Here is a 16,813-nt window from a genome sequence, read left to right as displayed (position 1 = left end):
TGCCCAAGTGTACCTATGCTACCGAGCTACCTACTGCAATCGATATTCTAGTCGCCCGGCGGAGGCGCAAGACGAATCTCCTTGATCGCTCCTTTGGAGAACTTCATGATGTCCTCAAGAACGTCATGAATCGGTGTGACGTATGCAAGAGTATTCGCCGCGGTTCCTTGAGGCGTCTGTCCAGTAAACAAGAGCCCCACGACCCGGCCCTCTTTGTCCCAGACAACCGACCCGGAATCACCGTGGGTCGCAAATGCAGGGCGGCCCTCGTAATTTGACACCAGGGATCCAGCCTGAATATACGCAAACTCCTCCGAAAGTCCCGGTGAGGCGTGTCTATCCTCGGCTATCATTACATCAGACTTCATACGACTGAACCTGCCGAGGGTCATGGCGGTAGTGGCCCCGACTTTGTAGACCAGCTCGCTATGAGCAAGTCCCCTCAACCCGTCCTCCGTGGGCTCCTGGAGAAGCCCACCGTCTGTCGGCAATTCCGGCAGGAGATCAACAGAATTTGCGTCGTACTTTTCCGTCCACGCTGTGAGGGTGGGTAGTCTGTTCTCTCCAATCCGGGCTTTGTCAAGAGGCTTCACCAGGGCCCAGTCCAAACGGCCGTTGTTCGCTGTACGCCTCTTGTAGCCAGATGCGCAAAAAACCGTGCCAAAAACATGGCGGCCGTTATCAAAAAAAGCAACCATGTCGTCGAGTTGCTCTTTGGCCCGGGCCCCGGACGGCGAGCTCACGCCAAATCTCTCGATGAACCTTTCCCGGTTGTAGACCCCATGATTGTGCTTAATACGGGACGGGTGCTCAATCATGGGCGCATTTGCGTCGGGACTGATTCCTTTCCCGTCCACGTTCCAGAGTTGCGAATCCTTCTTCGGTCCCCCGATTCGAGATACGCCCTTGTCATTGACGAATACTTGGAAGCCGTCGTAGGCGGGGCGGACAACGTGGAAGTTTGTGAGTGCGAGCGTGACTCCTTCAGGGTATCTGGGGGTCTTGACTTCCAGCCAACAGCCCAGAGTTCCGACCAATGGGGAAAAGAGGTTGCCGTCGCTTCCCGTCAAGTAGTTGCTCGCGCCAATATCGGCTCCCAAATTCACCCTGGTTTGGTACGGGATCTCTGGCACCAGTCTCATCTCTCTTTGCCGCGCCTCAATCTCCGCAGGGCTGCGACGGCTGGGTGCCAAGGGGAAGGTGCATTGCTCGACAATATTGTGCTCCAAATGGAGTTTCAAGTCGGCATAGGTGATCTGGCGAAGAAATTGTTTGATTTCTTCAACGACAGGGGACCACTTCGTCTCGAGGCATTCATAGTCGACTGACACATAAATTGTGTCCGGGTTCTCGTCGTCGTCTGCCGAAAAGCCTAGTCTGAAGAGCTGGATGGACGTCACATGGCCCGCCGTGGCCGGATAACTCTCCATGATGTTGGCGACCTTGTCCTTGATGAGAGCCCAATCCGTCTCCATCCCACGTGCGAGGAGCTCGGCGGACACAGGCGAGATATACTTTGGTCGACTGTGCTCCTCAGCAATCATCTCGACGGCGATGTCGATATTTCCGAGATTCCCGTTCTCAACGCGTTTCGAATCGACAGACTTCTTGATTTTGCTGACCGCACGCTCCCATATAGCAGAACAGCCTTCGTCCAGCCAGCGTGCGACAATCAAGACGGTTGGTTGGCCCATCGTTGGCCCATCGGTCCCAATGTAAGGAACTCTCGACACAAGCTCGACTGAGACAACTCCCGATACCCTTTCAAATGAGAGGATTCGCCTCGCCTCATTCGTCAGAGTGGCGGCTCCAAGTTCTCGATCAATTGATGTACACTGCTCATCCCATTCCACGCTCAGGGGCAGTGGGCGGGGTGTAGGTGCTGCAACTCGATGATGAACATTGAAGATCGTGAATTCGCCGGCGTCGCTGGAGTCGGAAGATGTAGCCTCTGACCGACGAAGGCGTGCGCGCTTCCGACGCTCGTCGTCTGACGATGGGGGCGATGGGAATGGCTTGAAGGCCATGATGAGCAACTAAATGCACTATCCATTAGGATGATAAGTGAAAGACCGAGATTCGACGTGCACAATACGTACCACAGACAAGAGCTCGGGAAAGTTGTAAAACGGATATTGAGTTTTGGTGAAGAGAGCAGGAAGGTGTTGGATTATCTGTGGGATTACGCAAGCGATCTGTTAGTGTGTGGTGTATGATGCGTGGTTCACGGAAGAGGTTTCCGTGAGCCGAAGCTAGCTCAAATGGTGGTGGGCAGAAACGCGGAGGTCCTACCCTAATGAGGGGCCTCACATTAGCAACACGCTAAGGAGCGTGGTTGATCCCCAGGGGGGGGGGCATGTGCGCCAGAACAGAGTTTTCTAGAGGTGTCGCAACAGTGGGCTTGGCAAGGCCCACTTAACCTCATTTAGTACAGTTAGCGTAAATATTGGCAAAGTCACTGTCTAGGACGGTACTTTGGAACTATCATCACCAATCAATAAAAGTTCAGCTCATCATTGGCCGTTGCTGACAATCTGGTGCCTACAACCAGAATCGTCACTATTGACGCCCTTGTCGCCGAGATTGACTTCTTGGCAACCAGTTAGTACATTACCTCGCGATTCCTATCGCGAAGGAACGTATGCTGGTCGGTCTTCGACCACGCTAGGCAAGTCAGTATCTTGTACGAGCTATCGTTGACTACGTCGATGCCTGCTTCAATGTATGCGTCGACGACGAGTAATGTCTAACAAGCCAGTGGATCGATAGCTCCGAGCCTGTCAATTATTACGATTCGTCCGTTCCTATTACCTAAATGCTGTTGGTATTACTAAAGCCGACCTCGACTATACCTAAGCCCTGGTCGAAAACACTGCCTGTACGATCGTCGATGACGAGAAGTGGCTTAAGAGTTGGGAAATGAATAGACAAGTGTTTTAAGGTTTCTATAGCTACTAGTAATGCTAGCACTAGGAGAATCCCCTACCGTCTTCAACTACTAACCTATCGAACCTAACTACTATCCGGTTAAGAATGACTAAACGTATACTATTTCTACTACCAACTACTACTCTACTAGCTGCCATTCATGTTTTCTACTCGGCATTTTTAACCAAAGCATGCTTCGACGCGATGCAAAACAAGATCAAGCCTCTTTTTCAAGACGTTTGCACCAAGATTGTTGATAGGTCTGCCAACACCGTTCTTGGAAAGACCTGGAAGTATGGGGCTTCCAACATCCGCCTCATCCTCACCAAGAGCGCTTGGCATGACTTGCTCTCTTGTTTTGACGTCCCTGCTGGCACAACAAAGGCAACTGCCCAAAAGGCACGGAATACCGTGGTCAGCGCTCCTGAGCGTATCGACTACGTCCATCGCCACCTCCTGTTTCAGGAGCCCGCCCATTGCGTTAGCATCATGAAGTTTCGTGAGGATGGCCTTCTACTTCCGCTGGGAGCTGCCAGGGCCGAATTCCAGATTCCGAACCTGTATGTTCCCTTCCTTTCTTTTCCCTTCCCTGGGCATATTTCTGACAATTCGCAGGACGTTCTGCTAGACGCCTGACGAGTGGCCTATGATGGACGACGCGGACCCGAGGGCTGGATGGTGCCATAAGCAGGTCCAGGCTGGCTATCCCGGGCTGGCAGTCAATGACATTTACGGCATGCTCCACTACCACCTTACGCATCTCTTCATCCGTTTTCACCGGAAGCTGCACAATGCGCCTGTTTCCATCGTCCTGACCAAGGCCGACGCCACAAACATTGCCCCCTATGTTGGCGGCACGAAATTCTCCCGGATTGATGTATGTGCTCTACCCCCGATTCGCTACTTTCTCGGTGGAATCCACTGACACGGCTATTTTTCAACCAGTCCTCAAATATTGCCGATTGCTGTTACCTCGGCCTCCAAGATACAGCAGTGTGTCTCGGTCCCCTCCTCCAGTCTCCTGCCGACAATCCCCATGCGACATTGATCATGACCTTCATGAATGCGGCGAAGGAGATATACATTCTGTTAGGCGCTGAGGAAAGTAAGCCCCTGATTGAATAAGAAGTGGACCGTCTAAAGATGTACCTACCTCCGCCTTTGGTTATGTCACCTGCTGACGTGGGGATATATATCTTCACCTTGATGTCAGCCCGGGAGATGGTGTGGGATATTGAAAAGTTCTTTAACCTGTTCGTGCCCCTCTATGTGTCTGCTTTGAACAACTGACCGACCCGAAACAGGTATCTAGATATGTTCGATTTTGGCCAGCTGGGTGCAGAAACAGGCCTGGAAATGAAGGAGAAACATACTATTGTCAAGCCCTGGCCGATGCGGCTTAGCCCTGGACCAGTGACGCCTGAGAAGAGGAAAGAGTTCTGGGCCCTTTTTGCCTCCCTTCACACGGGCGTGGTGCGGTACGTCGAGTGGCAGGCCAAGAGGGGTGTAGTGGCGGAGGATGTGGACTAAAGGCACATGTGGTTGCAGCTGCATGAGAACGTGAAGGGTAGAGGGAGTTTCATGGGACAATTATATATGGGCTTTATTCCCCAGATTTTAGTGGGGTTTGTAGTTGTGCCGGTGCTAATGCCCTGTGAGGTGTCTATGTAGCCTCCAATATCACATTCTTGACGAGTGAACACTAGGACAGCCCTGACAGCGGCTGCTCTACACCGACGAATTCTACTATAAATTACAAGACAGCCTCTTCGATAAGGGCTTAGCTGGATCCTCGCCCCACTTCCAAGTTCTTAACTCTCCAGGTAAGTCTGTTTCTTATAAACCTGCTTGACATGCCTTTCCTGCTGACGACGAGATGCTCATTTGGGCACGCATAGGTATGAACTAGACATTTGCGTTTCAATAGAGCGAGGCAGAGGGAAGTTCCGTCAGGTCGTGAGTAGTTTCTTGTTAGCCAACGGTGACCACCACTCAAGCTTTGTGCCCATTTCCAACTCGGTCATAGACCTAGACTAGGTCATTGGCGGCTGCTTCTTTATCCGGAAACATTGCCAACCTAACCTCTACTTGGGGGTACACGAAGCATACGTCTACGATTCCGAGTGCCATCGCACCAAGTTTCGGATCAACCTCGCCGGCGACCCGGGCTCCAAGGATTAAGTCCTGATTCGCAGAGACAGGGTGACACAGCAGCGAAAGGAGTATCTCACTATCGAACACGGCCGCTTCACAGTCTCTGGCAGCCCATATCAATGGAAGTTGGGAGGCTTGATGTGCAAGAGATCGGGAGAGGGCGGTGGGGCTGAAATACTGTTAGCCCAGGGCTAGCATGTAGCCTCTGTTGCCTTTAAACGCTATTTGCCTGCCGCTTGTGTAGTGTCAGTCCAGATCAGGAGGAAAACGTTAGGTTGGGAGGTGGGGGGCTGGGATACAAGTGACGGTGTTGAGTAGGGGTGTGGGGGGACTGATCAGTTCAGCAACCTTGGTGGGAGTCAGGAGGTTTGCGGTAGCGTAGATTTTTGAGAAGGAATATTAACAACAACGAAAGGGTGAGATAGAATTTAAGATCCCTTTGCGTGCCACAGTAGCTAACACAGGCCTTACTTACGTGATTGTGACTGTATGGCACTCTGGGGCTCCAATTCTTTTTATAACTCAATCGTCCCGTTTGTGGTTGTTGTGCCTGTGTGCCAGTTTATTGCCTTTGTCGTGCGCGCTTTGCGCGCACTCAACGTAGCCGACATCTGCCTATACGACCAATGCGCCTACACGTTGTCCTCGCTGCCGTCTTCAGTCTTAAGTAGTGCACCAGCTGCTTAAAGCAGCTTGAGGAGCTCTGTCGCCTCCTCATTTTATTCAGCAGTCGAAACAATATGTGCAGATAGAGCTCCCTCTGGTCAGAGGAAGATCGCTTTGCACGTAAAGAAAGCTCGTCAATTGAGCCTGCAACAGGTGTGGAAAAGAGTGCTGAATTGATTGTCCTGTCCAAGGAGCAATGGCCAGGACGGCCCTACTTATGGTGCAAAAAGAAAAATGGGCCCACGGCAAGTTCCAGCCCCCGGGGTGCTATCCTAGCAAGTGTGTCCCTCTGACCAGAGGGTTACTGTCTTTTGGGGACAGTTTTCCCTACCTCAGCGGATGTATAACCTCCCGGCCCTATTCCCGACCTACCTTCTCTGCTACCTACAATCACGTTAAGGAGTGCGTTCCCTTAGCCTGTTATACTCCTTACCTACTTTATCATCGTACGACGTTGGTGTATGGTCCTTCTCCCTAATCCTCTGATATGATCTGTAATAGTCCCCTGGATCAGACGACCTACTGCACCCCTCGGCCCGATAGGCCTTCTCCGAGTCTTTGACCCGACATGATCTGCAATAATTATATCGGTAGGACGGCTTACTGCACCCCTCGGTCTGGTAGGTCTTGTTTGAATTTTTGTCCCGATATGATCTGCAATAGTTCCCTAGATTAGACGGCCTACCGCACCCCTCAGTCTGGCAGGTCTTGCTCTTCTTCCTGGCATTTTCGCTAGACAGCTTGCTGCACCCCTTGGTCTGGCAAACCTTCGGCTGTCCGTCCTAGAATTTCTTATTAAGCCTCTAATATCATTAATATACTATAGATTACTTGTATATTTAATCTTATGTTAGTCTAGACAGAGAACAATCGACACAGGTACTGTATGCTCTTATTCTATGTACGTTGTGTACGCCGCTCACGTTATTACGGAAATCGTGCTACTTGCTGATAAGAACTTCGCTGTCCAACGGCTTACTAACAAGCGAGTATCTAAAGTCCTATGGTCTTTATCGGTCTCTATCTAACACTCCATTGGCATTGTTGCGATCAATAATCATAATCATTCCAGGCTGCACAGGACGAATTTAAGGGTCTTTTGTTGATAGATACCGATTTAGCTCTGTATCTATTTACAATTATAGCTGCGGTATGTGGTTGGCCATATATTTTTCAATACCCATTTCCAATTGTATGAGTGCAAATTGCAACACTCTTTTGTAGGGGAAAAGAGGCAATGGGGCAACCAGGAGCTGTAGGGAAGTGCTGTTCTGTCTGCAGGTTTTCAGTGCGCACACATTAAGCCAACCTGAGTGAAGGGTCGGAGATGGGCTGCTGGCTCTGCTGTGGTTTGGAGAGTAGAGCGAAACGGTCGAAGGCCAGTCGAACGAGACGTTGAGGGAGGCGGCAGGTCAGAGCTTGAACAGGTGGTGTGGACGATTTGGTAGTAGCGCCCGTGGCCTTTCAGAGCACTGCTGCTTGAGTGTGGGGGAAGTGAGTTATACGTCAACCCATGCTGCTCATCCTGCTGGGGCAGAAAAAGCAGGGAATCACAGCATTGTGATCCATGAAGCTTGTCGCACCCCACACTCATTTATCCTCGGTTGTGGAAACCATTTGTGGCGCTGCAGTTTCGCCCCGCTTGCGCCAAGTGAGAACGCGTGTTGAGACTAAAAGTCTAATCGATGAAAATATCTCGCTTAAACCAATGATATTACCCCATTACACACCTTACCTTATTGACTGATTCTAGGGTCCTTGTGCATATCTGAGCCATCGCCATTTAACTAGCGATTGGCCACTATCGATACGACGAGCGCCACATGTGTTTCAGGCAGGGTAACAGAAGGCAACAATAGTTTGCGGTTGACTGCGGTAGCTACTAGAGACGACCCCTATTCCTAACATAATCGACGAACCATGACGGATTACGGATTAGCGTGACCAGGTTTGTGGCTGCCCAAAACAACCATATGGCTTGACTGAGAAGTGAACGAAAATCGCGGAAAGGCCCTTACCATAAATTATGAACTGTACGCAACAAAGACGCCCGCTTCAATGGTTATTCTTTTGAGCGAGGTCGGAAATGTAGAATGTGAGGTGGTGGGTGCAATGCAGTGTTGCAGTTGAAGGTTAATACGGCCGTCTTAACCCTAACCCATATGTTGGTTGAAATTGACACACCGTTTTTCAGCGCCTGGAACCGCGCGAGACCCCCTTAATTGATGAGGGTGAGAACCTGACACCAACGACAAGTCGCTAAGCTCGTTTAAGTTCATGTGCATGTTGCACTGCAATGGCTTGGTTCTGTTTACGGTCAAGATTGACGATGGAAGTACGTGCTCGCGCGTGGATTGGTTGGGATTCGACCACTTCGAAAGCCTCGTACACGCTGATTGGAACGGCTTATCTCGGCCATGTCCAATATCTGCACAACAGCACGCAATGCGACCTAATTAATAACCAGAGCCTCATTCCTCCACTTGTCGATTGCGTCTAATCATTCTGCGTGAGCGCAGGAGGTTAGGAGGGAAAGCATAAGGAATTCATTTTCTGCGTTTCTTCCTCTACTTTCCTTCCTCTACTTTGTACACGGCGACGTTCTGTTGATAATTACGGATACAGATCCGCATAGATACATGCTCTTCAGCCATGTCAGGGGTTTCCCCGCCGGAGCCCTCAAGGGTTCCCTCAGACGCCACCATATCCAATTCTGTCGATCCAAACCCCGACGCAAACCTTGACGCAAACCCTCACCCCAAGCCTGACCCCGCCCCAACTCCCATTGTCACTCTCAACGAAGGTGTGTTTGTATACAAGATGAAATTCCGGTGCTGTACTCCTTCGCGTTGAGCCGATTAAATTAATAAGTTCTCCAATTCGTAGCGTTCGCTGAGCTTCTTGAAACAATTGCGGCCGACCATACGAGCAACGACACTATCATTGAGATTCTGACCAAGCATGGTGCTTTGATTTCAAAGAGAGACCCGTACGAGAAAACCGTTCTTCATTATGCAGCAGAATATGGCAGAGTGGAACTGGTAAAGTGGCTACTGGCTAAAGACAAATCTCTGGTCAACGCCGCCGATGCTCGCAAATACACTCCACTCCATCTTGCCTGCCAATCATCACATCATCGCGTTGTTGACGCCCTTATTGAAGCCAAGGCCAACGTGGCGGCCGAAACAAGTGGCAAATGGGGCCCTATTCATTTTGCGGCCCAAAACGGCAACTCAGAAATTGTCTCTTCTCTGCTGAAAGCCGACCCAGAGTTGCACAACACCGCCAAGGACACGGAGCAGTGGGGGCCCTTGCATTGGGCTGTGAGAAACGGTCACGACGCCGTCGTCCAGCAGTTTCTTCAAACTATAAAAGACATCAACGCGAAGACCGACGACGGCTGGACCGTGATGCATTTCCTAGCTGCCGAGGGACAAGTCAAGTTTCTCAAGACACTTCTCGATAAGAAAGCTGATGTAAATGCCCAAGACGTCGATGGATGGACACCACTCTCTGTTGCCGTGCGATGGGCAACTGGAGACAACATCAAGACTGTCAAAGCCTTCCTTGACCTCAACGACAAAAGCAAAGAGCTCCTCGGCCGCCCTAGAGTCGCCCAAGATGCCAAGTTCAAGGAGACGCCTTTGCTCGATCCTAACGTACCTCGGGAGGCGTCTAAAATCATCCCAGATCATTCGACAGTGAAGTTGGACCTCGGTGACAAAGACGGCCTAACACCATTGCATCTAGCCGCTTTGGAAGGCAAAACTGCCGTACTCAAGGAACTCATAGGCGCCCGTGCAAATATTCTCTGCAAAGACAATCAAGGAAATACAGCACTTCATCTGGCGGCATCGGGGAGCATGGTCGAAGCCATCGGGATCCTGCTTGGTGGAGGGGCCAAGCTTGACGCCAAAAATACCGAAGACAGAACACCACTCCATGCCGCTTGTTTGGGCGGGAACCCCGATGCAGTCAAGGAACTTATCGACTGGCACTCCAAGTTGGGTATCAAGAGCGACATGTATGCAAAGGACAGTCGAGGTCGTCTTCCCATCCATTTCGCCGCAGAGGGTGGAAACTGGGACCTTATCAGCTCCGTACTGGAACCTATGGGTCTAAGCAGCGAAGCCAGAGACAAAGACGACATGACGCTGCTTCACATTGCCGCCGAACATGGCAGATATGATGTGGTCAAAAACCTCCTCAAGCATAGAGACGCAGTTGTGGATGCCTGGACCCTTGAAGACAGAACGCCCCTCCACCTCGCGGCCGCAAACGGCAAGACAGAGGTTGCGCAACTACTGCTAGATTATGGCGCGGATTGCGATGCCATCGACGTATACAACAACACGCCGCTGCACTTTGCGGCTGAGGGCGGGCATCTTGGCGTTGTGTCTATGCTCTTTGCTGAAGATGCCGACCCGATAGTCGTGTCTCACGATGGCGAGACGCCACAGTCGGTAGCTCTACGGGAAGGGCACGACGACGTGGTTGCATTTTTCGACAATCCCAAGTTCGAGCCTAAGAGTCAGCAAGGCCGAGACGAAGTTATCACACGGGCAAAGTCAAAACCAACTGACCCAGAGGGAAAATTTGAACGCACTTGTACCAATTTCAAGTCTCTCTTATGGATTCCATCTGAGAATAAGAGGTATAAGCGAGTCAGTGTTTGGGATATGGTATACGGAGATGGCTTGGCGGGCACAAAGGTAAGCAAGCGCCATCAGGCGAAGAGCGCCCGGAAAGAAGCCATCATCTTTTGTGAGGCGACAGTCTGACAAGTGGGGACAGAACCAACGACGATGGGTGCACTTGCCGGCAAATAATGTGCGTCCACCCAACTGCCCCCTCAATTCGTGTATACAGCTGACACCCCCAACAGGTTGAGTGGGTTGAGGTATGCCTGACTCTTTCCGTCCGGTTGGAAACCGGAGACTCCGAAATATGATGATTGTATCATGCTGACAAACCCAGGACCTCATTCAAAGGATCTTTGCAGTTGATCAGCGTCCTATCCGACAATTCAGAAAGACTACGAAATTTATACAAAAGTCCTTTTATCAACTGGGAAGGGACTTCCCCTTTCGCCGACCCCATTTCAGGGTATGACTACCGGGAGTCACAAGCTTTCGGGTTACAACAAGGGGTTTTGCTAATCTCAGGTGTCACAGCGAGAGAGACCACCAGACGATCCATTTGAGCCAGGGGAAATGCTTTCCATCGTGGTGAGTTTCCCGTGAACGGTGATTAACATGCCTCGAGGCTGATAGACGTCGCAGATGCCGATCATCGACGTTGACCTTTCCAACCCGGCCAAAGCCGAAATGAAGAAAGCAGGTCAACGAGGAAGCGAAGAAGACACGAAGGACAAGAAGGAACCAGACCAGCAACTCGTGAGAGCACTGAATCATTTCCAAGACATGGAAATGCTGCAAGAGCTATACTCCCCTTCATCCTGGCTCCATGCCTCGAGGAGTCTTGATCAAACTTACATCGAATCCTTGACCGACAAGGACCTTGAACAACAAAACGACGACCAAGTCTTGTTCAAGTACCTCAAAACCACGCTGGCCCGCAAGGAGAAAGAGAAAGGTTGGTGGCTGCCAGCTGCAATATTAGCTCTCTTGACGTTTGCTAACCTGAACAACAGCAAACGCCGTGGCACCGCAGTACTCTGCGGAAATATCGAAGCCCGCGGAGGAGGTCGTGGGCACAAAGCAAAAGGGAGAGTCCAAATCGGTCGAGGCAAAAATTCATCAAGGGAATTTAAAGTTGCCTCTACAACTGCTAAAAACATCCAGCAATTCTAGCATGACATTTGGCCATCGAGTTGCATTTTCTGGCGAGAAACCCGCTGCAGCTGATCCCATCATTGATAGGCCGAAGGGAGAAGCCAAGCCCCATCGCATGCCCCCAGTACATCGCACAACATCAACGCCATCTATCGCCTCAAGCAAGCGACCAAGAACCGGCTATGATCCAATGTCTTCGGCGAGAACCCGAATTTTGATGGTACCTCAGTTGTGGATATGGAAGATAGACGAGAGTATGCCCCCCGAATCCTTTTAACACTGTGCCACACTAACAGCTCAACCAGAGAACATTATCACGACTTTTCCTGAAAGATGGGATAAAGACAACCAGCAGACTCTCGTACACTCGATTCTAAGCACAATGATCCATGACGGCACTCTGAAATTTGCCGAAACGCCTGTATTCAGCCCCAACCAAAACAACTTCGAGCAAAATAGCCCCGAAATCTCAGCTGCCCTCTCGACTGTCGGCGATCTACCCCCCCAGTTAGATTTAGACGCACAGCCTGGCAATGACAAGATCAAAAGTCTCCAGAAAAGCCCAGGCTCATATCCTGCCTCGGTGGATGTCAATTCCCCCGCCACCGATACGATCATCGAGCCTGGCGCAATGATCAAGATAATCGGAAACATCTTCCACGCCTGCATTCACTTCCCCGAGAGTACCTTTCAGTTCTTTGAGCCCATGACATATGGCGACGCCTTTGCAAATTCCATCGCGGATATCGTACGTAACTTGACACCAAATGCAGAGCGAGACCTTCTAAACATGGTCAAAACTAAACTAACCTTCACCCTTTGCAAGTCAAACGACATCACTACGAGGTATAAGAACCTAGAGCACAGCATCAACAAAATGAACGAGAACTTTGTTGAGCACGTCAAGCAGGAGATGAACCAGCTCATTGAGATCAACGACATAATCGGCGAGCTGGGTATGATCACCCGTGTCTTCCAGGATCAAGAGAGAATCGTCATCGATTTTCTAGCGGCCAAGCGATCCGGCAAAGTGGCCCCGAAGAGCAACTCGAGCTTTGAAACCGCCTTTTCGCACCCCGCTCTTCAGTATTTTAAAAGGCTTCAAGAGGACGCGACAAGGGTACAACAAGGGGTATGTAGATAAAGATCTTCGTTGCAGATACGTCTAGCTAACTCGGTTCGCAACAACTAGATCACAACCCTTCTCGATCTCCGTCAGCGAGAGACAAATCTCGAGGAAGCCATATCAACCACTGAGCAGTCCAGTCTTCTCTTTGTTTTTACCATTGCGACGGTCGTTTTTGTGAGTCATTTCAGTCTATGTGAACAAAGCGCATGTGCTGAACACGTCTTTCTTTGCTAGACCCCAATGTCCTGGGTTGTAGCTCTACTAGCCGTGAAGATCGACGGTCTCCCGGAGGACATTTCGCCGTCAACTGTTGCTTTGGCCTGCGGTAAGAAGACCACCTCTGTAACCACCACCATTGAAACCCAACACAGGGAGCTGCCCGTGTTTAACAAGAAGGTTTGGCTAACCATCTACATACATTTGCAGTCAGCTGCCTATTAATAACCCTCGCCCCCATCGCAGCGTATTTCCTCTGGCTCTGGGTCAAGAAGAAGAGCATTCAATCATGGTCAGAGTTCCTCCGCGAAGTTCAAAAGTCTCTCTTCCATCCCTCAAAGAAAAAGCCGCCGGTGAATACCAACTACACCTCTCCTCCTCGTCCCGTGGTCGCTCCATTCAAGACATCGAACAGTCATGATGATGGCAAAGAAGACGATAAGAACAATCCAGACGAAGCGCATAAGCATCATGTTTTCCACGTGCTACGCAGGTTAACTACCTCCAGAGAAGATCTTACCGCCGCTGCCCTACAGGAGCAGGGAAAGATGAAAACTGGCGGTGCCATCACACCCCAGGCTTCAGCGGCTCCTGGGCACACACCGCGGGGCGTAACGGCTCTGTTAAGGCCGAGGAAGCCGCGGGCTCTTACGGATGAGGAAAAGGGGCACAATGGGCTTTTTTCACTGCGCAAGAAGAAGCCTTGAGTGTTCGAGATTGGCCAGAATCTGCTGAATTGCTACTCTGGACATGGCGGCGGTCCCCTTTCCCCCTCTGACCCACTCACTGTAAGGAGGTTCAAATTAGGCGTAACATTGATATAAATAGTCAGACACACAAGAGCACCATCCATCAATACCTCCGGAAGAGAGTTGATTTTAGTGGGCAAAGGACGTAATCTTGAATTCTCGAACGTTGAATTGGTGATGCTGGCGACGCGTGATTGTTACCAATTAGTACCAGCAGGCTCGAATCGGATCTTTATCCTATCCAACACATGGAACAGAACTTAGTTCCGGAAGTTGTCTTGTATAACCTATAACGTATAATGTTGTGTGATTTCTGGCACTGCAGGAAATTCCAGGAACAAAAAGATTCATGTAAGTAGCAAGGGATATCAGATATAACGCACGGGAGGTATAATTGCAAAATCATCATAACCCCCTTTGTAGCACCAAAGGCAAGGCAGGGCCTTCCCAAAAGTGCTATTTGAACCAGTTCAGCCGTCCTCCAGCTACAGCGCGTAATACAATTAGGATGTCTATCCCCCAATAAAAACAATCTAAACTCGGTCCTGTCAAACAAGTGTTTACGCCTACATTGGCCGTTTCTAGCCTTCATCAGAACGAGTAACAGCGGGAATCCTCCCTATTCAGTTTCCCGCTTAGTATGTCTTTAAGGTCGACGTGCGACGACGACGATGTTTTCAGCTACCTCCGAGGACAGTTCGGCCGATGTATACACTGTATATAGCGTGGGGTGGCCGTGGAGATGCTCAGGAATGAGACCGAGTTTGATGGAAGAGTCTAAGCAAGAGTTACGGTATATAGTTAGGCTTCTATCGTATTGCCGCTCACGTAGTATAGACCAATTAACCGGCTTTCTTTGTTGATACTTATAAAATTGATTAAAGAAATCTCTTCTAGGAGATATAGTATATATATTAATAATATTCCTGCCATAGCGAAAGTATACGTTTTCGAAAGTATTACAATACGATAGCAGGTTCCATACGCTGCTGCTACAGCAGCTCGGATATCCGATCAGGCAGAAGGACCTACACTATACTATCGTTACGACATGCCCGTAGGTACAGTTTTGTTAGACAACTAGATATTAGCTTATAACGTTCTACAAATACATTACTTTGATTGGTATTTCCCTACGTATAAACTTACTACTTACAAGAAGGATATCTAGTATATAGATAGCCCAACTACATCTTAATCGAGGTAGAGCTAGAGGACTAAATCGAATCTATGTAGTGAGTTAGGGGAAACTGTTCCCAGAAGACAGTATCCCTCTGGCCAGAGGAACACACTTACTAGGATGGCACCCCGGGGGCTGGAACTTGCCGTAGGTAAATTTTTCTTTTGCACCATAAGTAGGGCCGTCCGGGCCATTGCTCCTTAGACAGGACAATCAATTCAGTACTCTTTTCTACACCTGTTGCAGGCTCAATTGACGAGCTTTCTTTACGTACAAAGCGATCTTCCTCTGATCAGAGGGAGCTCTATCTGCACATGTTGTCTTCACCTTGTTTAGGCTGCAGGGACCCAATTTGTGGTGGTGTCGTCTGCCTTGTCTGGTCTATCTTGTCTGTCTGGCATTTGGCCGCCTTTGTCCTCCCCCTTGTTTTGATGGGTATGTGGGCGTAGACGTGTGTTTCTACACCATTTCAGTATACTCATTCGACGCTTATCTGACATAATATCTATACCCTTCTGGCTTAGTACTGTTGTTGCTTTTTAGAATCCTGCTGGTACTATAGCTTCAAAGCTCCCGGCCTATGCTAATGCTGACCCTACCTAGCGGTTCTCACACACACACACACACACACACACATATATATATATGCTTCATCACACTGCCACTGATACTCTATATAAGTGAAAGTCTTTTCGAGTACTGTAATGTTGTTTTCAAAGTGATCTCGGCTAGCTATATAGTAACTACAAAATTATATTTATATTTTTGTCCTGGCAATAAATATGTTGAGTGTGAGTACATGACTTGTAGGCCGAGAATCAGGCTTACGGTGGTATAACTTCGTGCCTAGAACTGGGCAAACATGTATATAGACCAGCCCTGGTAACCCCGGAACCTGGATCCTTTATTGACACCGGCCTCCCCACCTCCTTTCCATCGACAGGAAACTTTTCGCCGGGGGGACTAGAAACAGGCCTCTGAGACTGTGCAGTAGCCGCAATAACCCCTAGCTCAGAGAAGAATCAGGGAAAGCTCAGATCAATCATCCACAGCTCACCCCAGCTCAGGACTACCAACGAAAATGGAAATTCCGTTTGCCCAGATTCGTCTCAGATTACCCGGCTGTTATATATTACAGGGCTCCCACATCTCAGAGATAGCCACTTTTTGGAACAACTTAATTTATACTCACATCAGCTGTTTACCACGTAATAACTATCGTATAATACCTATTGTACCATAACGCTGATACCTTCATCCAGAGCCTTAGTTTCAAGGAAGAAACTCGGTAATACTAAGTTAGAAACCCTTTCTCTAGAGAAGAGAAGCCCTCCAATTAGATGGGTACACTTACTAGGGTGACAATCTGGATTCTAGAACTCGCAGGAAACCCATTTTACTGTATACTATGAAAAGGGCCGTTCCAGTTAATGTTCTTTAGATCAGACAATCAACTCTGGGCTTCTTTCTACACTTGTTACAAACTCAATTAAAGAGCTTTCCTTGCGGGCAAAGCTACTAGAGGGGGAGTTATTTATATTAATTATTATTATTCTTTCTACCCGTTTTACCCCAAAACGGTATGGCACCCCTGCTGTTGTACCAGACCTATCCTATTGTGTCAGGGAGGTGAGCAGCCCTCGTGGTGTAGCCGTCTGGCAAGCTCAGTTGGTTTCTGGTAATTATGCGTGATCTCCGAATATGGGATCCTCACATAGCATGAAGGTAAATTGTCAAAACCAGTCATTTAATCGCAATTCAGTTTAAGCAGCTCAGCTCATCCGTAGTCGTGCCAATAATGCGCTTAGATGCGCTTCAAGTAACCATGAAAAACATGCCGGTTTATCTCTACTACAACGTGCGCTTGTGAACCAACCTACAATGTCGCCTGAAGTTATCCATTCTGTGTGTGCGAAACCCACATGTTTCGACAGGGCAGGTAAGCAACTGCAAATCTTTGACATCTTCCCCATGACCCCGGGCCTGCTGGTGGCGA

At 49.5% G+C, this 16,813-nt stretch overlaps 4 protein-coding genes across 4 annotated transcripts; 3 read left to right on the top strand and 1 right to left on the bottom strand.

The window, feature by feature from the left end:
* Positions 1 to 47: 47 nt before the first annotated feature.
* MFIFM68171_02290 (uncharacterized protein) lies at positions 48 to 2,027 on the bottom strand (the record flags this gene model as incomplete). Its single annotated transcript, XM_071057712.1, has 1 exon — positions 48 to 2,027. The coding sequence occupies one exon, from the start codon at positions 2,025 to 2,027 to the stop codon at positions 48 to 50; it is 1,980 nt and encodes a 659-aa protein (XP_070913813.1).
* A 1,105-nt stretch (positions 2,028 to 3,132) lies between these two features.
* On the top strand, positions 3,133 to 3,556 carry MFIFM68171_02289 (uncharacterized protein; the record flags this gene model as incomplete). The annotated part of the gene is made up of 2 exons (XM_071057711.1): positions 3,133 to 3,488; positions 3,544 to 3,556. The coding sequence occupies 2 exons, from the start codon at positions 3,133 to 3,135 to the stop codon at positions 3,554 to 3,556; spliced, it is 369 nt and encodes a 122-aa protein (XP_070913812.1).
* An 18-nt stretch (positions 3,557 to 3,574) lies between these two features.
* On the top strand, positions 3,575 to 4,458 carry MFIFM68171_02288 (uncharacterized protein; the record flags this gene model as incomplete). Its single annotated transcript, XM_071057710.1, has 4 exons — positions 3,575 to 3,805; positions 3,874 to 4,033; positions 4,142 to 4,181; positions 4,233 to 4,458. The coding sequence occupies 4 exons, from the start codon at positions 3,575 to 3,577 to the stop codon at positions 4,456 to 4,458; spliced, it is 657 nt and encodes a 218-aa protein (XP_070913811.1).
* A 3,942-nt stretch (positions 4,459 to 8,400) lies between these two features.
* Positions 8,401 to 13,595, top strand: STI1_2 (Hsp90 cochaperone; the record flags this gene model as incomplete). Its single annotated transcript, XM_071057709.1, has 13 exons — positions 8,401 to 8,551; positions 8,635 to 10,460; positions 10,543 to 10,578; positions 10,634 to 10,648; positions 10,726 to 10,854; positions 10,923 to 10,976; positions 11,031 to 11,343; positions 11,402 to 11,797; positions 11,849 to 12,291; positions 12,370 to 12,675; positions 12,736 to 12,846; positions 12,907 to 12,997; positions 13,099 to 13,595. The coding sequence occupies 13 exons, from the start codon at positions 8,401 to 8,403 to the stop codon at positions 13,593 to 13,595; spliced, it is 4,368 nt and encodes a 1,455-aa protein (XP_070913810.1).
* Positions 13,596 to 16,813: the final 3,218 nt, after the last annotated feature.

This window comes from Madurella fahalii (genome assembly GCF_045866475.1).
Source record: "Madurella fahalii IFM 68171 DNA, scaffold_1, whole genome shotgun sequence".
Classification (NCBI taxonomy): Eukaryota; Fungi; Ascomycota; class Sordariomycetes; order Sordariales; genus Madurella; species Madurella fahalii.
This window is presented reverse-complemented; position numbering and strand designations above follow the sequence as displayed.